Below are 25,017 nucleotides of genomic sequence, written 5' to 3'. Positions count from 1 at the left end.
CTGTTTATGTGCAGGTCGCTATCCCATGACCTTTGTCACCTCACTTTATAGTAACATTGGCACGACTTTGTTTCAGTCATGGGACATCCGCCAAATCTCTACTACCTGAATTTGGTCAAATCATCTTCATGTGAATGTGGAAGTGAAGAAGGTGGTTATCACATTTTCCTCAGGTGCCACGAAAGGTATCAAGAATTTGAGAAACTATTACGGTCTCTGAGGTTCTCTGTCTACGAACATTAAGATCCTTCTAGCAACAGAAGGCACGGAAATGTATAGTTCCTGTACAGTTTTGTAACAGAGGGTCACATAAGAATATAGGAAAAGAGAATTTCTTATTTTATAGCACACTAAATATGTTACATTTAGTGTACTATAAGATAAGAAATTCTCTTTTCCTATATTCGACCATTGAGTTAAATCCAGTTTAATAAGATGTAACAGGTTAGTGTTGTTCCTTGCCTGAGGCTGGTTGTATGGTTCGCCCCTAAAAACCATTAATAAATCTAAACGAAATGTATTCCATACTTGTGTCCAGAACTCAAGTTGGAATACATGGTCAGAACTGAGGAAATAGATAGAAGCGGAATTTGAAGGTAGACCCAAGACTAAAAGCAGAAGGAAAGCTTAAAAATCCACTACAGAAAGGGGTTGGTTGTCCCCAAAAAAAGCTTCAAATGACTGACATCATCTCACTAGCACTAATAAATTCGAGAACGCGATCGGCAGAGCGCGTGTCATATGCTAAAATTGACGATATATCAGGCGTCAGCTGTAGACGGGCGCGTAACGGAGTAAAATAGGGGCACTCAATTAAAAGGTGGCTTACCGTCCACAGCTGAGAGCAGTGGGGACAGAGTGGTGGAGGATCGCCGCTTAAAAGATGTCGATGGCTAAAAAGACAGTGCCCTATCCGAAGTCTAGTTAAAATTACCTCCTCCCGACGACGCGTTCGGGAGGAAGAGGTCCAAGTACAGGGAAGAGCTTTCACGTCCCGCAATTTATTATGGGGAAGTGTCGACCGATGTGCGTACCATAAAAGAACAACACGACGACATAAAACGCTCAGTAGATCGGCGAAGGGAATCGATCGAATAGCTGGCCGAAGAAGAGAGACGGCAGCCTTGGCCGCTATATCGGCCGCCTCATTGCCACACATACCGATGAGTCCTGGGAGCCAGAGGAACGCCACCGAGACGCCCCCCAGGTGGAGCAAGCGCAGACAGTCCTGAATCCGGTGGACCAGAGGGTGGACAGGGTAGAGAGCTTGGAGACTGAGGAGAGAGCTGAGAGAATCTAAACAGATAACATACTGTATCTGCTGGAGAACAGCGTAAAGCTCCGCAGTATAAACCGAACACTGGTCGGGAAGCCGAAATTGATTTGGGGTGTCGCCAACAATATAAGCACTCCCTACACCAAACGATGTTTTCGAGCCATCAGTGTAAATAAATGTGGCTTCCTTTATTTGTGCACATAGAGCAGCAAATGCCCAATGATAAACAAGTGAAGGGGTACTATCTTTGTGAAATTGACAAAGGTCACGGAGCTGGCAGATCCGGGAACGGAGCCAAGGCGGTGCTGTACCCTAAGTTGTCAACAAGGTTTTAGGCAAGCGGAAGGAAAGCAAATGGAGCAGTTGACGGATGCGGACTCCCGGTGGTAGTAGGGAGGAAGGGCGGCCTGCATACCCTACATCCAAGGAGGCGTCGAAAAAAATGTCATGGGCTGGATTAGCAGGCATGGAAGACAGATGGCTAGCATAACGACTCAGAAGGACTGCTCGCTGATTGGACAGCGGAGGTTCAGCAGTCTCAGCATAAAGGCTTTCCACAGGGCTGGTGTAAAAAGCTACAGACACTAAACGTAATCCACGGTGGTGGATAGAGTCGAGGCGCCGAAGAATAGACGGCCGAGCAGAGGAGTAGACTATGCTTCCATAGTCCAATTTCGAGCGCACTAAGGCGCGATAGAGGCGGAGTAGGACCACTCGGTCCGCTCCCCAGGAGGTACCATTCAGGACACGGAGGGTGTTGAGTGATCGCAGACTGTGAGCCGAAAGATAGGAAACGTGGGAGGACCAGCACAGTTTTCTGTCGAACATAATACCCAAGAATTTAGCGACGTCCGAAAACGGAAGGTTGGAAGGTCCTAGATGTAAGGAGGGTGGAAGGAACTCCTTACGTCGCCAAAAATTAACACAAACGGTCTTACTGGGAGAAAAACGGAAGCCTGTTTCGATGCTCCAAGAGTGGAAGCGATCGAGACAGCCTTGAAGACTTCGTTCAAGAAGACTGGTCCGTTGAGAGCTGTAGTAGATCGCAAAATCGTCCACAAAGAGGGAGCCCGAGACATCAGGAAGGAGACAATCCATAATTGGATTTATGGCAATGGCAAACAGTACAACACTTAGCACGGAGCCCTGGGGTACCCCGTTTTCTTGGGAGAAAGTACGGGAGAGAGTAGTGTTCACCCGCACTCTAATTGTGCGCTCTGCCATAAATTCGCGATGAAAAAGAGGCAGCCGACCTCGAAAGCCCCAAGAGAACAGTGTGCAGAGGATGCCTGTCCTCCAACAGGTATCGTATGCTCTCTCCAGATCAAAAAATATTGCTACTGTTTGGCGTTTCCGAGAAAATTGTTCATGACTTAAGTGGAGAGAGCAACAAGATGGTCAACTGGAGAACGATGCTTTCGGAAACCGCATTGGGCAGCTGTTAAAAGACTGCGGGACTCCAGCCACCAAGCTAAACGGCAATTCACTATACGCTCCAAAACCTTACATACAATACTCGTGAGAGAAATGGGGCGACAGCTAGAGGGGAGATGTTTGTCCTTTCCAGGTTTCGGAACTGAACGACGTTAGCTTCCCGCCATCATCTGGGAAAAGTACTGTCGGTCGAAATTCGATTATAAAGGCGAAGGAGGCAATGCAGACTATGGTATGATAAATGCAGCAACATTTGGATGCGGATACCATCCGGTCCTGGGGCGGAGGAGCGAGAAGACGAGAGTGCATGTTGGAGTTCCTGCATGGAGAAAACAGTATTACAGCTTTCGCGATTTTGAGAGAATAAAGCAAGAGGTGGCACTTCCGCTGCACGTTTCTTCGGGAGAAACGCTGGTGGGTAATTTGAAGAGCTCGAAATCCCACCAAAGTGTTGACCCAATGAGTTAGATATTGCGACGGGGTCCACTAATGTATCATGCGCGACAGTGAGCCCAGAGACCAGGGAGAAACTAGGCGCGCCTGATAACCGTCGAAGCCGACTCCAAACTTCCGAGGAGGGAGTGAAGATGTTAAATGAGCTAATAAAGAATTTCCAGCTTGCCTTCTTGCTATCGCGGATGACGCGGCGGCATCGCGCACGGAACTGCTTATAGCGGATACAGTTGGCCAAAGTAGGATGGTGACGGAAAACGCGAAGAGCACATCGCCGCTCACGTATTGCGTCACGGCATGCCTCGTTCCACCACGGAACTGGGGGGCGCCGGGGCAATTTGGAGGTGCGTGGTATTGAACGGTCCGCAGCTGTAAGAGTAACGTCTGTAATATGTGTGACGTCATCGTCGACGCTAGGAAAGTGACGGTCATCAAATGTCGCTAGAGACAAAAAAAGTGTCCAATCGGCTTGGGCAAACTTCCAGCGTCACGGGCACATATACGGCAGTTGAGGCTGCAGTCTAAGGACGCATGGAAAGTGGTCACTCGAGTGTGTATCATCAAGGGCGAACCATTCGAAGCGCCGAGCTAGCGGAACAGTACCGACCGAAAGGTCCAAATGAGAGAAATTTGTCGTGGAGGCAGACAAAAATGTAGGGACCCCAGTGTTGAAGCAAACTAGATCCACTTGGTGGAAGACGTCTAGCAACAGTGAGCCACGTGGACAAGGATGTGGAGATCCCCAAAGCGGGTGGTGGGTATTGAAGTCCCCAACCAGCAAATAGCGGGGTGGAAGCTGACCAAGAAGATGAAGGAGATCAGCTCGTGCCATTGGTGTGGACGATGAAATTTATACAGTACAAAGAGGAAAGTTATATCCAGAAAGGGAAAGACGGAGAGTGACAGCTTGGAAGGAAGTGTTTAAGGGGATTGGGTGATAATGCAGAGTATCATGGAAAAGAATCATGAGTCCTCCATGGGCTGGAGTGCCTTCAACAGAGGGGAGATCGAATTGGACGGACTGAAAATGGGGGAGAACAAAGTGGTCATCAGGACGCAGCTTTGTTTCCTGAAGATAGATGACCGGCGAGTAGGATCGTAAGAGGATCGATAATTCATCCCGATTGGCGGATATTCCAGTGGATAATGGACATAGGGTGAACAGAAAATGGAGGAATGTGACCAAGGTTGCCGTCAACTCAACGACTGCTCAGACCTTGCGACCGACAGCATGGAATGACATTCAGCCGAAGGCAGAAGATCCTGATCCATAGGTTGTTAGGAAGCAGCTCCTGCCACCAGCGATCGGCCGGTTGATCGGCCGCCAGCAGTGCGCCTCAGCGACACAGAAGACAGCCAAGGGCGATTTCCGCCAGGTGGTGCTGTAGAGGAGACACGCCTTGGCAGAGAAGGAGATGAACTTGGTTTCTTATTAGCCTTCTTGGAAACATGGTGTTTAGATGATGGAGGAAGTGAAGGAGGAAGTTGGGGTACATAAAAAATCTTCACGAGTATGCTCTTTTTTCGAAGTCTTGGTGTCTGACTTTTGGGCTCGAGATTTAGCAGAACCCGATGAAGAGTGAGCCATAGTGTGGGCAGGCGAAAGTGGTGAGGTTGAACGGGCGATCTTTGCACTGGCCGATCTGACAACTGCGGCACTAAAGGTGAGGTCGCAAGTCTGCGTGGCTGCCTCCTTTGTTGGCCGAGGAGAAGCAAGGACAGTGCTGTACTTTCCTGTCTGAGGCACGGTGGGCTGTCGACTGGCGAATAATTTTCGAGCAGCAACGGTCGACACCTTTTCACTCTGATTTCCTGAATGAGCTTTTCGTCTTTAAAAATGGGGCACTCTCGAGAGAAAGCAGCGTGGTCACCCATACAGTTGATGCAACGAGGGGATGGAGGTGGACAAGCACCCTCATGGGCATCGTTGCCACACGTAACACATTTGGCCGGCTTGGAACAGGACTGGCTGATGTGATTGAACCGCTAACACCAATAGCAACGCGTAGGGTTTGGGACGTAAGGGTGAACAGAAATTCTCTCACAGCCTGCTTTGATTTTCGATGGGAGCTGAACTTTGTCAAATGTCAAGAAGACAGTGCAGGTTGGAATGATGTTCGTATCAACCCTTTTCAAAGCTCTATGAAAAGCCGTTACACCCTGGTCAGACAGGTAGTGCTGAATTTCTTCATCAGACAATCCGTCGAGGGAGCGTGTATAAACGACTCCACGCGAGGAATTTAAGGTGTAGTGCGCTTCAACCAGGACAGGGAAGGTGTGGAGCAGTGAAGTACGCAGCAATTTTTGTGCCTGGAGGGCACTGACTGTTTCTAACAACAAGGTGCCATTCCGTAATCTGGAATAAGACTTTACAGGACCTGCAATTGCGTCGACACCTTTCTGAATAATGAAAGGGTTGACCGTGGACAAGTTGTGACCTTAGTCAGACCGAGAAACAACAAGGAACTGTGGCAACGATGGAAGAACTGTCTGTGGCTGAGATTCAGTGAACTTACGCTTGTGACCAGACATAGTGGAAGATGAGGAAACAATTGCGGAAGAATCCCCCATGATTACCGGCGTCTCCGATGGCGCGCTCCTCCCCTGTGGGGGCCCTCTCTGAGGGCACTCCCGCCTTAGGTGATTGTTCACACCTCCCGACAAACGGACGGCGGGACCAATCGGCACTTTCGGAAGGTATGAGCTCGGGTAATCACCCCTCCCTGGGCCTGGCCATTACCAGGGGGTATGTACGTGTCCTACCTGTCTACCCGGGGCAGGGAATTACGCGTTACCCCGTCACCGGCTATGAACGAAAATGCGTGGGTCGGCCTTCAGACACGCACAGGGAGGAAGAAAGAGAAAGGGAAAAACAAAGAAAGGGAAAGGAAAGAAGAGAGGTCTCAAATGCCGCAGCGGAGAAAAGGGTAAAGAGAAGAGGTAAGGAAAAGAGAAGGACAAAGGAAGGATGAAGACATACAAGCAGAGAAGGCGAAGAATGCGTTACATTTAAGAGTGTCCGTCTCCAGACGTAGGCACAAACCATACTCCCAGAGGGGGAGAAAGTGAAGGAAAGAGCCAGAGGTGAGTGGAGGGGGGGGGGGGGCGAAGATGGGGGATAGGGTAGGTTGCGGAAAAGGAAGGTATGCAGCCCGGAAAGGAAGGAGGGCCACATTAGCTCGGGGTCCCGTGCTCGCTATGCACGTATCCACGAAAGAGTTGTGGACCCCCTGGGGTGGCATTCCTATTCTGTATCATTATTGGTTTGGTGTACTGGAACTGCTTGTCCGAGGTGTAACCGCCACTGTTGACATTTATTGCCAGCAACTGAGACGTCTTGCAGACGCAATCCGAGAACAACGGCCAGGAAGATTGTGTGAAGTGATACTGCTCCACGATAACGCCCGAACACATCTGCTAGACTGTCGTATGCACCTGATGCCATGCACCATTTTCACCTTCTGCGCTCTCTATGGAAAACTCGTGGAGGAACTTGTTTGCTGGATGAACATGCGCTCGGAATTTTGCTCAACGAGTTATTTGCCTCAAATCCACGTGATCGAAAAGTTGCTCCAGTGTTGGCAGACTGTTGTACGTAGTGAAGGAGAACATGCTCTTATGTGTTGTTTTTAATTAACGTATGGACAAAGGGTACGAAATTATTCACCAACACTATAGAAGAGAGAATGGAAGTTTGAGCCAGGCGTGGTCGTGTGTCGAGGAGAGCAAGACACGCATTCCAAGTCCAGCAGGGCTTAAGTTTTCAGGGCTCAGTAGTGTCCGAAAAGTCACTTACACCTACATATACAAAATCTAAACACTCCATATCCTTATTCTGCTGCATTATATTTTTGTTTGCTTTTTCCTGCTTGCGATTCCTTCAACATTTCTGTTTCAGTATCACCAAAGAATTGCATTCTAAATTATTTATTGGCATAAATCTGTCTCACCTATTTCCTAAACGATTCATTCTCAGAGAGCCATCACCGAAAGATGAAATTGCATCCAATGCATCAATATATTCAGTACCTATGGAAAAAGATTTTGTTTGACTACATCTTTCCCTTATAACTGCAGTGAATGATATCTTGAGTCCTAAACTAAATACAACTCATACTGTGAACCCAGAGAGGGATATAAGGAATCCCTTTCATCCAAGCCTACTCGCCACCAGAATTTATAAAAGGAATAACTTCTCTTGATAACTATAGCCTCTGTGCTACCAAATATGCACTACAGTGTTATTCAATTTCCTTGCACCCAATCCTTGGCTGATGCCCCCCCCCCCCCCCCCCACAGTCGCAGAGTGCAGTGTGTAGTGGTGGAACTCACCGCAGGCGAGAGACGGCAGAGTCATCTGGCGGAGGAGCAGTGCGGCTGGCCGTGGGCGGCGCAGCAGTGGCAGGGGTGTGGCCACAGTCTCCCTGGGGCCCACTGCCGGGGCGCGGACAGCCGTCTGCAGAGGCCGGCGTGCTGCGAAGACAGACGGGCAGGGTGTGGTAAACTCTGTCCACTTATGAGGCCAGAGGGCAGCTTACTACATACATTGCTGCTGGGGGATCGTCTTCACACAAACAACAGAACACATACTGCCAATGACAATAGTAGGTCTACTAAGATGATTACCTTACCCTCTATCTAACCAGTTTACACACTGCTTCTCCTGAGTTCCTCGGACCTGTAGCTTACCATAACAAACAACAAAAGAGAGTACAAATGAAACGTAGATACAAAGACTTCAGTTTTGCTAGAGTAATACGAAAATAGAATACACAACAAGAATCACACGAAAATTGCAACAGCAATATCTTTTGAATGTACTTATTGTGGTATTGTTTTAATGAAGTGTTTCTGGTAGCTCATGTGTTACGGACCAGGCTGTAGGAGGCTCACATGATACCAAGGCGGGCAGCAGCTTTCGAACAGACTTGCGAAGGAAATTCAAGTCAATTAAGTGCACAGAATTTACCAAACCATTGTTTCCCATTCGTGTAATCAACAAATATCAAGTGCGCCTGCTTTTTCACTCAAGAATCGATGTATTTGATTCTATGTTTTGTTTTGTAATGATTGATATTAATGTTCACTCGTTAGAACATCGTTACAAATGTGCTTGTACAAAACAAATGATATGGCTAGACATTGACATATCTGACAAATAAGCTACCTGTATGGTAATATAGTTTTAAATTTCCTGTGGGGTAGACTGCGGTGATTCACCAAACTATGGGAAAGCTTGATTTCAGTCGCCACCCTGGAATCCCGCTATTAAGATGAGTCATTTTGGTCTGTGTTTCCATGCAACTGACGTAACTCTCGCACTAACCACTACATGGCTACCAGCAGAATACAAACCACAACCACTGTACTAAGATAAAATGTCCATGACAGGCGCACATGCCATGGATACTCACCAAAATCGAGCACCCCAGTGGTGAGAGGCAAGGAGACTCACTGAAATGAAGCATCCTGATTGGAACACAGAAAACTAGTATATCCTAGTCGTTGTCCCTGGATCACGCTACACAGTTTATAGCCAGACATAGAAACGGCTAACCACATTGCGGTGTACAGCCAAATATGCAGCTCTAAAATAAATTTCGAACACAAATATTGACCTTTAAGACACTAAAGTTTACATTTACGTCCTCAATGAAATGTGGAATGAAATATGTCAATTCTTAATTGCACATACTGGAACACTTCATATTTGGCTATTACGATGTATGGAAAACAATGGTTTTTTTTACTATACATATTTTTGGCGTTGATTCCATATATGCAATAAGAATGGGCGATTCCTGTTTCAAAATGAAACTTGAGTCCACACACACAGACAGAGTATACAGGGTTATTACAAGTGATTGAAGCGATTTCACAGCTCTACAATAACTTTATTATTTGAGATATTTTCACAATGCTTTGCACACATATACAAAAACTCAAAAAGTTTTTTTAGGCATTCACAAATGTTCGATATGTGCCCATTTAGTGATTTGGCAGACATCAAGCCGATAGTCAAGTTCTTCCCACACTCGGCGCAGCACGTCCCCACCAATGAGTTCGAAAGCATCGTTGATGCGAGCTCGCAGTTCTTGCACGTTTCTTGGTAAACGAGGTTTAAACACTGAATCTTTCACATAACCCTACAGAAAGTAATCGCATGGGGTTAAGTCGGGAGAGCGTGGAGGCCATGACATGAATTGCTGATCATGATCTCCACCACGACCGATCCATCGGTTTTCCAATCTCCTGTTTAAGAAATGCCGAACATCATGATGGAAGTGCGGTGGAGCACCATCCTGTTGAAAGATGAAGTCGGCGCTGTCGGTGTCCAGTTCTGGCATGAGCCAATTTTCCGCGGGCTACGCGTGAAACTTGCCTGCACGCGTTCAAGCGTTTCTTCGCTCATTGCAGGCCGACCCGTTGATTTCCCCTTACAGAGGCATCCAGAAGCTTTAAACTGCGCATACCATCGCCGAATGGAGTTAGCATTTGGTGGATCTTTGTTGAACTTCGTCCTGAAGTGTCGTTGCACTGTTATGACTGACTGATGTGAGTGCATTTGAAGCACGACATACGCTTTCTCGGCTCCTGTCGCCATATTGTCTCACTGCGCTCTCGAGCGCTCTGACGGCAGAAACCTGAAGTGCGGCTTCAGCCGAACAAAACTTTATGAGTTTTTCTACGTATCTGTAGTGTGCCGTGACCATATGTCAATGAATGGAGCTACGGTGAATTTATGAAATCGCTTCAATCAATTGTAATAGCCCTGTACATATATAATGTTGTGTTGTACCATACTATGTACACACACCAGTGTACTGGTTGTTTTTTCTCTGCCTCAAATTAACAGTCTTTAAACTAACACATCACAAACCTTATGACTTGTTTTTTGCACATTTGCACTATCGTAACTACACCACTAAATGGACTATGCCTATAGGTATGGATTGCTTGTTTTGTGGCCACTGAGACACCCGAGCTACTGCTGTCCAGGGGAAAATAAGCATTAATGACTTACTCTTGGCACATATATTTTGAGTTACAAACCAACCTAAAAATATACTACTACTACTACTAGCTATAATAATTCGTCTATGAATGAAGCAGAGTTAACGTTCGTTATTTTTCATAATTTGGTCTAAAACACTGAAATTAATTCACCATTGACACATCATGAAGCCCACTGGAGAATTGCAAATTTTATAACTAGGAAGTTGGGTAGGAAATAGATGTCATCATAAGCAAGTGGACAAATTAGATGCAGGAGTGCATGAGACCCAATTCAATAAAGAAGGTTTTGGTTAGGAAGTACAACATGGATCCTATTTCAGTTATCAAGACTATTTCCAAACTTTACTTTGAATAACACAAACAGAACTAGATTTAAAGCTAATGAGTTAGTGTTAGGATAATTTTTAAAATTTATATTCATGTTAGGCTATATTGAACAGGTGAGTTTGAGACTGAGATATTTCTCATTCAGTTGAGTTTTGTAAACCAGTAAAGCTGCTTAGGCAACATATCAAATACAAGAGTTACAGTTTATTAAGCAGCTCATTAACTATGGCATAAATAATTATACATATCTGAAAGTAAAGAAAAGTAAATTTTTGAGAATTACGTGGACCTAGGTTTGTAGGGAGTGCTATGCTCTGCTAATCCCACAGGACAGGACAGGTAGTTTAACCTGTGAAGAGGCTGTCAGCTACACTCTAACATACAACTTATTATTTCATCAAACATTACAAGAGCCCAAAAAAGTTTTTTAAACACACAGCTTTAATCTTTGGGACTTAATTACCGGTTGAAAGCCACTTTAATTTAAAAATGGCTGAAGGCCAATAACTTAAAACACAAGCATAATTAGAAATTTAAAAGGCAAGTCTTATCTTAAAACAGTTCTTTAGTCAGGCTCAAGTGAACAAGTTAAATTTAAATCGGCTGAAGGACAAACACTTAAAACTCCAAAACATAAAACAACCCAAATTCCTTACACGAAACAGTTCTTTAATTTAGGCTGAAGGCCTTAAGAACAAACAAATGAAATTCAAGCCAGCTGTAGGCCTAAGACATAAAAATTCAATCAGTTGAAGTAAACTAGTTAATTCAAATCGGCTGAAAGCTGAAGACTTAAAAATTCTGAATTTTTTTTAAATGTCAAAGGGTTTACGTCAAACAGTACTTTAAACCAGGCTTAAGGCCTTAAGAGTAAAACAACTGTAATTTAAAACACAAAACCGGCTAGAAGCCATATAAGTAACAAGAACAAATTTAAATAAGAAGGTAGTCTCCTCGAGGGAACCCAGATATTATATAATCGGCCTGTAATGCAAACGCTAACGCTTGCTTAGGTGAGACAGGCAGTGGGGCCAACCATTGACCATCCGACGACAACCCACCTGACTGACAGTAACAGGACACAGCGACAAGATAACTTCCATTTCATCCGACCAGGGCACAATAGGGAGTGCAACGGAACTATGTAGAAGGTACTAGCGCCCACAATCAATTATATATACACGGAGCTGTCAAACTACACACCATGCTGGACAGCAACAAGACGATGAAGAAACTATTACGTCAACGCCCAGGGCAGAACGTTAACGGCCACAAGGCAGAAGATTCCACTGGTGCACTTCAATTGAGATAACCAAATACAGTGAAACTCCACCGGAGGGTGGCTAGAATTTTCCAACTTGAAAACCACGTTGTTGCTCACAGGAAACCGACAACGAACTCCAAGCGACACAACGTGAACGGTCTTGACTTGCTGGTAGGTTAAATCAAAACTCAACCTTCGTGTCCAGGGTCGGAGAGCCACGGACCTCGTAGCAATGGGAACAGCGCCACACTCTCCGACACCGCGTAGAGACCGCCAGCGGGCCCCGGCCAAACTACAGCCCGCTGAGAATTCCTCGCCGCTCCGTCCCAAACGACCGACTCCTCTCAGAGCCAGTATGCCGACAACATTAAAATAACTTGTCCGTCAAAATCACACAAACGACACACAGTTTCACGAGCACTTGCACGAAGAACAAGGCAACGCTAACGGCAGTGACTGCACAATAACAAGGACGAATCACGAGTCAGTACACACAGCCAACCCACAAGCGATCACTGGCCAAATAGGCGTTGTCTAGCAAGACGATATACCGACAACCAACCAAAGTCATCCCCACTACAATCATGTGTGTCGGCAACCGTCGGGCAAGTCATGGGGGTCTGGACCTCACTGCTGCCGTGCCCCGACTGAACTTGTGCCGTGTGCAAACTCCAACACTGCCAGGTCCGAACTACACTGCTAGCCTCACCCAACTCACTGGCGGCAGATGTGAACTAACTCCGAACACACGACAATCGGGAACTAATGGCAGTCAGCAAAGATAATATGCCAGGGTTTATATCGATAAGCGCTGCTGCTGCCGCTGACGGGCAGGCAAAGCAGCAACTCAGTGACACAAGTAACTGCAACTAACATAACGAGGTGGCAGTACGGCAAAACCAGGATGTTAAATAAGAGATGGCACGAAGACGAGCTACGCATGGCTCAGGTATATGTAATATTAGACAGTATATAACAAATAATATCTGGATCTGAACATTTCTTCACTGTTGAATTTGTTTGGAGATAGATCAGTAAGAACAACAGATTACATAGGGAAGATTATAGTCGCAGGAAACACAGAAGAATCCATCATACAGGGTGGTGCACGAAATGTGTTACCATTTTGTTTTTGAATACAAACTTTATTGTCAATACAATCTGAAAGGAACATATACTACAATGAAGAGCCGTCCATGGAGATTAGTTCTAACTCAGCACATCGTTAATATGTCCACCATTTCGTTTCCTAACATCCTTCAAACGAACACTGAAGTTAGTGATTACCCTACGTCACATGTCTTCCGTAATTTCACTGCAAGCTTGAAGAATAAGTCTTCTGAGCTCCATTAAATCACGTGGATGTTTCGGGAAAATTATTTCCTTTAGGTGCCCCCAAAGAAAAAAGTCACATGGGGGGGGGGGGGGGGCAATTCTGTCATTGAAGAGACCTGGAAGCCTGAGTGAAATAATCCACGTGTCGAAATGCTAGTGTAAAAACTCCAACAGAGTTTGCAGTATGTGGCCTTACTTCATCTTGCATGAACCACTGCGTGTTGAAGGGCAAGGCAGTAGCGAGAAGCTGTGGAATGAAGCTATTGCGATGCATACTCAAATAAAACTCGCTGTTCACTGTTTCTTCAAAGAAAAAGGGTCCAGTAAGTCCGTGACTGGAAATTGGTGCCCACGCTGTTATCCTCGGAGCATAATGTTGTCGTTCATGAAGCACTTGTGGGTTTTCAGCGGCCCAAAAGCGTACATTTTGTTTGTTAACCACACCATCTAAATGAAAAGGCCCCTCGTCTGCAAACCACACGTTGTTGAGAGTTTCATCCCTCTCCACTGCCCACGGAGCAAACGGTAGTCTCTGCTGCTTGTGTTCTTCAGTGAGCTCCTGTGCACAGGTCATCTTGTATGGGTACACATGGAGGTCACTTTTAAGAATGCGTTGAACGGAGCGTCTGGATATTCCCAGTTGCACTGCTGCCTTTCTACACGATTTCCTGGGACTTCTCTGTACAGCAACTCGTACCGCTTCAATACTCTCCGGGGAACAAACAGGCTTAGGCCGAGGTCGCTTCGCTTCCAATACTGTTCCTTCCTGTACAAATTGATCGTACAACCTGTGGATGGTCTTCTTGCAAGGGACCCATCGTGTGTTAAACTGTTGTTGGAAACACCTCTCAGTCACAGCAAGGCTTTTCGTTTCATGAAAAAGTAACACAATTGCCGATCGTTGCTGTGTCGTCAGTCTTCCATTGTCAGCCACTGCTGCTTACTAGTCTCCTAGCGGCAGTATCGTGAATTACGCGTCATTTCGAAACTCATTTGTTTTTCCAAGCTCTGCTGGTACTGCTGTAGAGATCCCAGCGGGCTTATCTAATGTGCGTCGTAAATTGTGAAAGAAACAATTGGTAGCCGGCCACAGTGGCCGTGCGGTTATAGGCGCTTCAGTCCGGAACCCCGCGACTGCTACGGCCGCAGGTTCGAATCCTGCCTCGGGCATGGATGTGTGTGATGTCCTTAGGTTAGGTTTAAGTAGTTCTAAGTTCTATGGGACTGATGACCTCAGATGTTAAGTCCCATAGTGCTCAGAGCCATTTGAACCATTTTTGAAACAATTGGTAACACATTTCGTGCGCCACCCTGTATGACCTTTAGTAACACAATTGAGAAATTCGAGCAACACTGGGACAATCGAGCAGAGATTTACTGACTGCTCCTCAAAGAAGCAGCCACAGTATTTTGATGACTAGAACCTCCTCCCAGTGTGTGTAATAGACGGGAGTGTACTTAGCTACTGCATGTATCCTGAGGAACAACTTCACAGAAGCAGGAAGGAAACGTGAATAAAGGCCCTGATTCTGCTGTTTTGGTCTTAGGACTGGCTTTTTGTAGCGTGAGGAGGGTCCAGAATATAGAGGGAGTAAGCCCTCCACCACATCTGCTTATGTAAACTTCTTTACTGGAGTAGTCTTCTCGTGCTTTGAATGGGAACCACACACTTCTTAGGACCTAGAATACTGCTTACAACTTATACCTAACTCAAGTGCATCGACTGGGGAAAGTGAGGGACTTTGTTGCGGAAACTATGGTTGTATTACATACATCTAGCAAGAAAGCTATTGAGAGATAAACAACATGCAAATCTGTAGTACTGATGTGGGAGCAGTGGTTACTCTTACCATTTGCTTTACTACATCTATGCCAAAGGTTAACACTTACTGTGTGGTAACATCAGAAGTGATAACAACGCTGCTGGCCTACTTGTGCGTGCCACAGCCTGCTACAGAGTACAGAGTGCTAGTATTGGGTGACAGACTTGTTCCTTATCTTCAGCTTCCCTATATGTAGCATAACACTATCTATATGTACCCCCTAGTTGGCAGCAGCAGAACCAGACAACAAAAATAAAGACTCTTTTTTGCATCAACAGGGTAACAGTGACCCTGTGCAGGACACAGAAAAAGACCTGCACACTTTCATGACCTGGTTGCAAACTGTAAACATCAGTGTCTGCTTGTGTCTTGAGCAGCACATAGTTGTATCCACCACTACATCGGTTCCTGTTCTGTCCACAGTGAGTGTACATTTTATTTCGAGCCTTGGTGCCGGAATCTAAATGCCTGGTTGTTCCATACATTGAATTTAATAGAACTGATGATTGCAGATCAGGTCAAAGCAATTTATAAAGCTATGTCAAATTTGTCTTTTCCTTGATTTTCATTAGCTAGCATACCTGTTAGTAAACGCAGATCAGTTATAGTATTAAATGAAGCTAATATATGAAGTTTAGGAAAAGAAAATGGACATTACTGATCACCTACACTGAAGGAGTTGTGCGACATAAACGAAAGCTGGTAGGCGTGTTTCTACATCTGAAATATTATGACTATTCAGATGTCGGCCCAGTGCAATACCAGTGGTGCTAGTAGCGCCACTATTAGGATGAAAACCAGGTTTGCTTTAAATACGTGCTCTAGTAACCGTGAGCTTTAGTTACCTTCGAGATTGGATGGAGCGAGGTGACTGGGACAAAGATGCCATTATAGAACTGCATCTACAACAAACAACTTGAGCAGAAGTTGGCACGTAACGAAAAGTTAGATATCGTTTATATCAAGGACAGCTCTGAGCCAGACGCCTTGTAGCATGTATTCCACTGACTCCAAACCACCATCATTTGCGATATCAGTGGGGTGAAGCAAGAGCTCATTAGAGAGCAGGGTGGAAGTCTGTGGCGTTTTTGGGTGGAAGCTGGTTCTGCCTCGGTGCCTGTGGTGGCCGGAAGTTGGTTAGTAGGTCAATTGAGGGCCTGAAACCAACCTGTCTGCATGCTAGGCGCATTGGACCTACAACCGGAGTTATGATCATGGATGCAATTTGCTATGAGAGCAGGAGGACTCTCATCATTATCCCATGCACCCTGACTGCAAATGCGCGTCAGTCTGGTGCTTCGACCTGTTGTGCTGCTATTCATGAACAACGTTCCAGGAGGTGTTTTCCAACAGGATAACGCGCGGCCAGTAACAGCCGATGTAATACAGTATGCTCTACAGAATGTAGACATGTTGCCTCGATAAGTCTCAATGGCCGTATCCACCTCCAATTGGGCACTTACGGGTCATCATTGGATGACAACTCCTGTGTCATCCACAAACAGCACTATCTGTCCCCGTATGGACGACCAAGTGCACCAGGCAACGTACTCCATCACATAAATTGACATCTGGTAATTGCACAACACAATGCATTAACGTTAGCATGCTTGCATTCAACATTTTGGTGGTTACACTGCTTATTAACTAGCCAGCATGTCACATTTGCAATGGAAAATCTGGCGCTTACATTAACCTGTCATCTTAATCAGTTACGTATGTTACCTAGACAAATGTGTTCCCAAAATTTCATTGCTCTACATTAATTAGTTTTTGGTGTCGTGATTTTTTCCTGTAAGGTGTGTCTATGCTCTAAAATACTCTTACACTAAGTATAATTGTTAGCTCGGAAATACAAGAACACACAGAAATGTGCAACACAGATAAGTGTCTCGTTAGATGCTTACCTTGTTTCTGCTGGAGGATCTGCGAGCAGCTGACCCAGTGTAACGATGTCTTCAGGCTGAGTGCGCACTGCGTCAGCCCAGCCCTGTGTGGTCATAACCTGGACGGCGTTGGCCTTGATGAAGTTAACGGCGGCCTGCCTGAGGCCGGTGCAGGAGTGCCTGATCGCCAGAACAGCTGCGGCCGCCGCAGTCTCGACGGACAGCTGAGCGGCCACGTGCTGCTCGCACCGAGCCTTCAGGGCCGACAAGCCGTATTTATCAGCGGCTGCCAGCATCTGGGGGGCCAGGCTGGGCAGCTGAGGGGCCTGGAGGGTGTAGAGGTAGGCGACCAGCTGGCGGAGCACCGGGCCCTCCACGTCCGGGACTGCGACCTCACCTGTGTTGGCTTCCAGTGTGTCGTGGCGAAACATGCCGCCAAACACGGGACTTCTATCGGCCAACACGGCCCTGTGCGCCACGAGACGGGTGCCACCCGCCACCAGTGTGACGACTGCGCCGTCCCCTGCGTCCAGAAGGGCGCCCAGGTCCACGGCTGTGGTCTCCATAACCTCCTGGGTGTGTTCCATTGTGGATGACTCTGGAACACGGCGATACTCAGCAGCCATTTCTCCTCGCACGGCACACTCTATACTTGTACGAGCCACAGGCAGAACAGTGTCGACCGAAAGTTGGTAAATGTTTTGACCTCTGCACACTCGGCCTTCATGTCTTGAACAGGCCTCTCAACCCTCTGCCTTTCGAAAATCGTCCATATGGAGAACCAAATATAAATATCAGCCTTGCAAACTAAAAATGCAGAGACAGCAGTGGAGTGTGGAAGGTCCGGCCATAATCTCAATTAGTTTAGAATAAGAGATGCAGTTAGTGTCTCAGATGCTAATAAACAGCCCAAGCGAGTATACAATTTACGTAAAGCGAATTGTGAAAATTTAAACGGAGCATTCAATGTACAGCCACTGCATAAAATCGGTACTGATGTTCACGCCACAGGCAACAAGTTTATATAAATGTTGCAGACGGCGCACATTAAGGCGATCCCTATATTTATCAGGTAGCCAAAGGTTTTTAAAATTCCCTGATGTTTCACCCCATAGACAGCACAGCAGGTGATAAGGCACTACCATAGAACCTCAGGGGAAACAGAATGACAAGGCTGAGTTTCTATCGAACTGTCAAATGACAATATAAAGAACTGTTACACCTAACAAGAGCAGAAAAATGCGAGCTACATTTGAAGAACCAAATGGTAGCAGACATCTACTGTTTCACATACAAACTTTCAACAAACACGATTCGATACCTACTGTTATATCGTCCTTCAGATGATCTAGAGGTATGACGACGATGGACCAGAAGACATTAGGACCCTGTTGCCGGAAGACATGACAGTATCTTCGCTCTGAACTACTCCAGCAGCATGTGAATAATGATGTTCTGATTCGATTTGGCCAGAAGCACATAGGCCTGGGCAGTAATAAAATTCAAAAAAAGAAAGAAGCAATAGAGCTTGATATAGTTACAGCGCAAGTGTTGCATCAGCTAGTGGACCAGACTTTACCGTATATAACAGCGTCATTCCACAATTTCCTTTGCAAGTATGAGCAAACATGATCTGCAATGTCTCAAGTAAATTTACGGAGAACACAAAGATCCAAAACGACTCCGCCCAAACAATATCGAGTAATTTTAGTTAACTTCCATTACCAAGGGGGGGTGGGGAGCAGAGGAGGAGGTAGTGGGTGGGGGAAGGTGGTACTTCGTGCCGTTGCTAAAAAATTAAAATTATGGTAACTACACGCTTTTGAAGAGGTAATTATGTGTAATTAGGGTCCAAAAGGTGAAAATACCGTTTAAGAGATTGTTATCAATATCAAAGTACCTTCGAAAATGTATACTACTGACGTCATAACCAACATAAGCAATATAAGAAATGCACATTTCTTTCAGTGTTGTTGTATTTTACTCTAAACGTATTTTTTAAAGAGGTACTGATGAGTAAGTGTGGCCCATAACTTGGATATACTGACTACGAGTTTCACTGAAGAGAGTGAAATCTACTACTGTTACTTAAACTTTTACGTTAACTGAACTGAAATATTTAAAAGATATATTAAATATGATAGAATTCATTAACAACAACACATACTTTTTCGATATTTTAAAATATAAATAAACTGACTAGATTACAATATAGACGGGCATAACGTACCCTAATCCCTGCCCACCTTGGTATTGTGAGGTATAAGTTTTACAGCACAATTCGTTTGGTAAATGCCCAGCGAAAGTACAAGGAAACGCCCCGTGCGTCCATCTGAGCCATCTTAGCGTCATGAGAGGCATGAACTCCTGTATTATGGTGTCGCGAAAGGGAAATACACTGAGGGTGCTATAAATCACGCAAGGCATATTGAGAATACCTCAGACAAGTAGGTTATAGTCATAATGACTGATAAAGCTGGCGATATCGATAATTTATGATTGCCTACGCAGTTCAAAGAATGACGCAGATGTGTTGTCCCTGTAATGTCTCTTGCAGCGGTCTCTCCGCGATATTTTCAGAATTTTTTTAAATTATATAACTCAGTACATATCTCGAAATACCTCTTCTTATCTTACCGATTATCAATGCAAAGTAGTTACAAGCCCAATTATTCCTTGGAGCGCCCATTTACTCCATGGAATAGCTGCTCTGCTATCTACGTTTTCTCTTATGAAAAGAATGAAGGAACTTCTTGAAAGAAGGAGGATGTATATGTATGTATGATTGGGCTAGTAGCCATCTTGATGAGATTCTGTATGAGAAGGAATTTAATACATGAACTAAACTAAAGTAAGTGTGTTCGCGTATTATTTAACTGATTATTATTGACAGTGTCTGCTTACTACGCTGTGTTGCACGGGATCAGTGGGGAACGTCTGATTTACACTGGACGAACCTGCGTTTTGTATGCTCAAAATATCCAGTTATTTCAAATAAATAGGCTAACACGGTCTTACCAGCAGATCTCCGGTCTTCCCCATGTGATCACCGAAAGTTAATAATTATTACAAACGTTTCCAGGAGATCGACTGACAATATTCGTCGCACCGAGACTTCGAAATTGCTTCACTGCCTTATGGAATTTAAGTTGAGCTCAATTTAATCAGGATAGAACAGTACTGAACTGTGTGAATGTGATAAGCCTTGTAACGTTCCCTGGCAAACTCACATTATTAAAGAACAAGAGTTTATTTGTACCATATACGCCGCTCTGGGCAAGTTGTATATATCGTAATTATTGAACAAAAATATTACTGAATGTGGTGTAAAAGACATTTGTTATTCTCCTTATATTTTTTGTTGTAATATTTCTCTGTATTTAGGATAGGAATTTTTCTGTATTTATTATGTGATCGTAAAATGTGTCAGTATTTGCGATAGCAGAGATATATATAAAATGTTGTCAGAAGAGAATAATATCGTCAATTTGCAAAGAAATGTTAATAGTCAGCAATACTATTTAAGCACAATGCATTATGTATTCTTTGGTCTTCTCTGTTCAGAAGTCATTGCGGTAGGACACTGTGAAAGAGTTTTTTACGAATGGGTAGACTTCTTTTGTCTCTGTCTGGTCTTAGCCGCCATTAGACGATGCGTTACGAATTAATGTGAGTTGTATTGTTGTTTGATCTAAATATATTAGAGTTTATCAAAAGTGTGAATTATTTATGTAAATTAGCTTGCCCACGTCATCTATAAAATTTCTTTAAGAATTTTTCAGCATTTTTTAGCGGTGTTGCTGGGTTGTGCCGCGACCAACAATAGGCGGCACATTTAAAAAATTATCAAACCCGTAAATCGGGAACAGAAGCATAAAAATCAATAGTGAATTAAGAAATTGTTCTTCTTTTTCAGTGATCCTGTGGCTGATAAAATTTGAATTAATTATACGTTTGTGCATTCGTAGGCGGATAGCTAATGTTAGTTAACATTGAAATTTAAACAGTTTGGTTCTTTCAAAATATCTTAAATGTGTAATGAAGTAGGTTTGATCAGTGATAAATGTCGGCTTGGCAATAATTAAAACATTTTCTGCTAATAGAGGTAATCTTGTGTTCTATGGCTAGTGCCGGGATAAAATTCAGTAAAAATATTTAACAAAAAACCCACTGCATCTCGAAAGTGTATGTCAAGGCCGAATGATTTAAAGGACTCAATTCTCAACCTAATATTCTTAACCAGTTCATATGAGTTCACGTAAATATTTTTTCTTTAAATGTACGTAATTCTTAAGAAGGTAAAAATTTTTATTACCACACGAAAATAAGAGAGTGGTTCTACAACAAAGTTCGCACGAAAGAAAATTAACTTAAAAGCAAAAGATAAAATTTATTATTCTTCTTTAACGAAATTTCAAATCAATTCCATTCATTTCGACGATTTCGTTAAATTGGCGCCCAACGTGGGGCACGAATATGCAGTGGCCACTAAATACCCGTGAGATAACTAGGGAATTACTATAGTCGAACTTTGTTGCAGAACATTTAATAATTTTTCTATGTATTGTATGTATTGCATAACCAATATTGTGTGGTAATACCTGTGTATGATTTTTTGCATGAGAACACTATGTACCCAGAGGCAAGCTGAAGAAGAGAGCTCAATATTTCGAAACATTAATTACCTACCACAATATCAGGGGGCAGCTGCACCCAAGATAGATCACCAAAAGGTAAAGCTACAGTGTAGTTGTCCTGTGGGTAGTACAGTAGCCTCAGTGCAGTGTTCTCGGATCATTAGTGGTGTGCTTGTTGTTAGTACTTTGTTTTAAAATAACAGGACATTTAGGTAGGTAGTCATTGTAGTATATAGTAAGTGTGTATTAGTTAATGTCCATTTCTTGTGTGATTATGTCAGTGAAACCTGAGTGTTAGGATATTTAGTTCAGATTTCATTTCTTTTGTTTACTATGGTTAGATTGCGTAGTCAGAAAGATATCAACATGGATAATGAGCAACAGTCAGTAAGTAGTGATACCGAGTTGGAAAGTGGGACACAAAGTAATGTTAGTGATGTAGTTCAGGAAGTACAATATGAAAATCTGCTGGCAGAAGGGCAAGAAATGTTGCCATTGCCACCCAGTGATTCAGTTGATAGCGGAAATACTGTGCCATCCGCAAGCACTGGACACGGACCAGAGAGTGATGAGGTGTCAGAAGTGCAATAATTAAGAGTTATGTTCGAGCGCATGCTCAATTTCCAAGCTGAATTTGTACGTGTGCAAGCAGAGCGTGATAGAGAACGTGATGCTAAACAAGCAGAACACGATAGAGAGCGTGATGCTAAACAAGCAGAACACGATAGAGAGCGTGATGCTAAACAAGCAGAGCGTGACCAGAGATTGGTAGCTGAATTTGCCAAACAAGCAGAGCGCGATAGAGAACGTGATGCTAAACAAGCAGAGCGTGACCGACGCCTGCATGAGAGGGACTTGCAGTTGATGCAAACTTTAGAAGTTATACAAAGTGAGATTGTTAGTTTGAAACAAAAATATGAAACCATACCCAAAATGGTGCAAGAATTAAGCGAAAGAGTAGATAGTGTTCAAGTGGCTAACGCCAATATAGTAGAGGAAATCAGTGTCCTGACTAATAGGGTCGAACAACTAGAAATTGACACAACTCAAGTAATTGAGAACAAAGTGATCGAACAAGTGCACAAAGTAGAAAATGAAGTCATAAAAGAAATAGATCAGAAAGTGCACGCCGCAATTGAGGCCAGAGATGTGGGCTCAAGTGCGGATGTGCAAGATCTAATAAGGATAGTGCACAAAGACATTCCGCTGTGGCAGCGGAGTGTGGACCGTCGTCTTGCCGAAATGGAGCTTAGCTTGCGGCATGACGAGGCACGGGCGTATGTCACGCCAGCCAGGTCCAACAATGATAGGCATATAAATACTGCAATAAAAAATTGCGACTGCGAGACAGAACAGGCAACCAATGTAAGCGAAACAAATAAATGTCATTCCAAAGTAGTGATTGAAGAAAGCTTGATTAGGAACCGACAGTTTCAGATCTTTACAACGGAGAAGAAATCTGTTCACCCTGTAGTGTTTATCAAGGGATTTAGAAACATTTTGCCTAGCGTTTGGAGTCATACCCAGAAAATACAGTTCGTTATGTCCTACATACAAGGAGATGCTGCATTATGGGCAACCGAAGCAGCTGACAGTTGTGATACATATGAGCAATTTGAAAAAGCATTCTTGGCCAAATATTGGTCAACATGTATCCAGGAGAGATTAAGGAAGGAGGTATATAATCCAGAGCCGTATTCTCCACGACTAGGCAATTTGCGAAAATATTTCGAGAAGTACATTAATAAGACCCGTTACTGGGACGAACAGATTTCATCCCGGGATTTGATCAGACTTTTGAAATCACACTTGCCGATACATGTAAAGGAAAAACTTATACACGTGCCTGAAAATGATATGGAACATTTCTTGTCTGTTCTGGACTCAATTGACCTGATTCAGGAGGACGTCAAGGCAGCTACTGAACAGGCTAGAAGTAACGGAAACGGTTATAGAAATGGTAGAAATAACACGCCTCCACCAAGTAATGGAAACGGCGGAGGTAATAATAGGAGACAAGAGTATGCACAAAACGGAAATAGAGGTAGAGACCGGAACGGCAATAGTCCGCCGGTGAATAATGACCGGAAAAGGAGGTTCGATGACCGGTATGAAACAGGCCCACCAAGCAATAATAGATGGAAAAATGCCAGGGGGCCGAGCAACACTAATACTTACAATCATGCAAACCGAACTTGGCCGCAGTCCGGACCGGCAAAACAGTGATAGGTATGACAATAACCGACCGCCACCACAAAATGCGCCAATTGCGCAACCGTGGCGGCCGACGCAACACAACGTGCACATAGTGGAGGTCAGTGACACAGAGCAGCCACGCCCATCCACTAGCAATAATTCAACAGATGCAGCCGAGATACGCTCTCCATCGTCGGCTGAGGTTTGGAGTGAGAGCAGCCCGACACAGAACAAAACACCGAACAAAATCTGTATCCTTAGGTATAATGACGGGGTACAGATGGGAGATGAATTAATAACTGAACCATCCACGTGCATAAAGGAGCACAAAGACAAAGTACAAGCGATAATAGGGGTCAAAATTAACAATACTGATGTGCAAGCGGTCGTAGATACAGGTGCTACTGTCAGTGTTATGAGTATGGACTTATTCAAAGTACTGGGGAAGGAAAGGCGTATGCTGACTTTTCCCGTGAATAATTGTAAAGTCACTGGAGCCATAAGTGCACAGCGACAAATAATTAAACTCCAAGTGCGGGTAGAGATGTATTTAGGGGATGAAGCCATAGCGTGCTCATTCCTGGTAGTAAAGAGTTTAAAAGTAGCCTGCATTTTGGGGGTAGATTTTTTGAGAAAAAGGGACGCAATAATCGACCTTTCTCGGGGAAAATTAAGTTTGATGAATGCTGGTAGGAGAATAGAATTGTCCATGCTCAGATCTGAAGAGGTACCTGTACCTAATTGTAATGCTATTAACATAAAGTGTAGGAATCAGTCGATACTACATTTAGACAATCATTGTCTAGGACAGAATCTCTATTATCCTGGCGTACAAGGTGATCAATTAAAAGCAAATGTGGACGCACTTGTGAACAAAGTATCACAGTCCGAAAATTTGAACTCTATGCAACAGCAGGATTTGGTACAGTTATTATCTAATTATGCAGACGTATTTTCAGAACGACCAGGAATTGTTAAGGGATATCAGTACAATATCGAGGTGAAGCCTCACAAAACTTACTGTCGAGCCTCATACTCCATTCCTTGGTCCAAGAAGGAAATAGTAGCTAAAGAAATAAGAAAACTGATCGAGTGGGGAATAATAGAACCGTCTTTGTCCCCTTATAGTAGTCCTTTGGTGGCGGTAGCAAAAGCAGACGGACAGGTACGGTTAGTACTAGATGCGAGAGACATAAATGAAATTATTGTACCCGTTAGGACTCATCCGGAAAATCTTGATGAGCAAATTCAAAAATTTCATGGAGTGCAATATTTGACATCTATTGATATGAGAAGTTCATTCTGGCAAATCCTGCTCACACCCGAGTCGAGGAAATATACAGCATTTATATTTGGGGGAAGGAGCTAC

At 44.2% G+C, this 25,017-nt stretch overlaps 1 protein-coding gene across 1 annotated transcript in view; it reads right to left on the bottom strand.

Annotated features, from left to right (window-relative positions):
* Nucleotides 1–25,017, bottom strand: part of LOC124712482 (serine/threonine-protein phosphatase 6 regulatory ankyrin repeat subunit A-like) — a 129,611-nt gene that overhangs the window by 88,372 nt on the left and 16,222 nt on the right. Inside the window, exons 3-4 of the mRNA XM_047242776.1 lie at nucleotides 8,038–8,090; nucleotides 7,496–7,636 (exon numbers count right to left, since the gene is read on the bottom strand). Of these exons, the coding sequence (XP_047098732.1) occupies nucleotides 7,496–7,636; nucleotides 8,038–8,090 (194 nt within the window). The remainder of the gene's footprint in view (nucleotides 1–7,495; nucleotides 7,637–8,037; nucleotides 8,091–25,017) is intronic.

Source organism: Schistocerca piceifrons, chromosome 8, assembly GCF_021461385.2.
Source record: "Schistocerca piceifrons isolate TAMUIC-IGC-003096 chromosome 8, iqSchPice1.1, whole genome shotgun sequence".
NCBI lineage: Eukaryota > Metazoa > Arthropoda > Insecta > Orthoptera > Acrididae > Schistocerca > Schistocerca piceifrons.
Note: the sequence above shows the minus strand (reverse complement) of the source record. Positions and strands in the feature narration are given on the sequence as shown.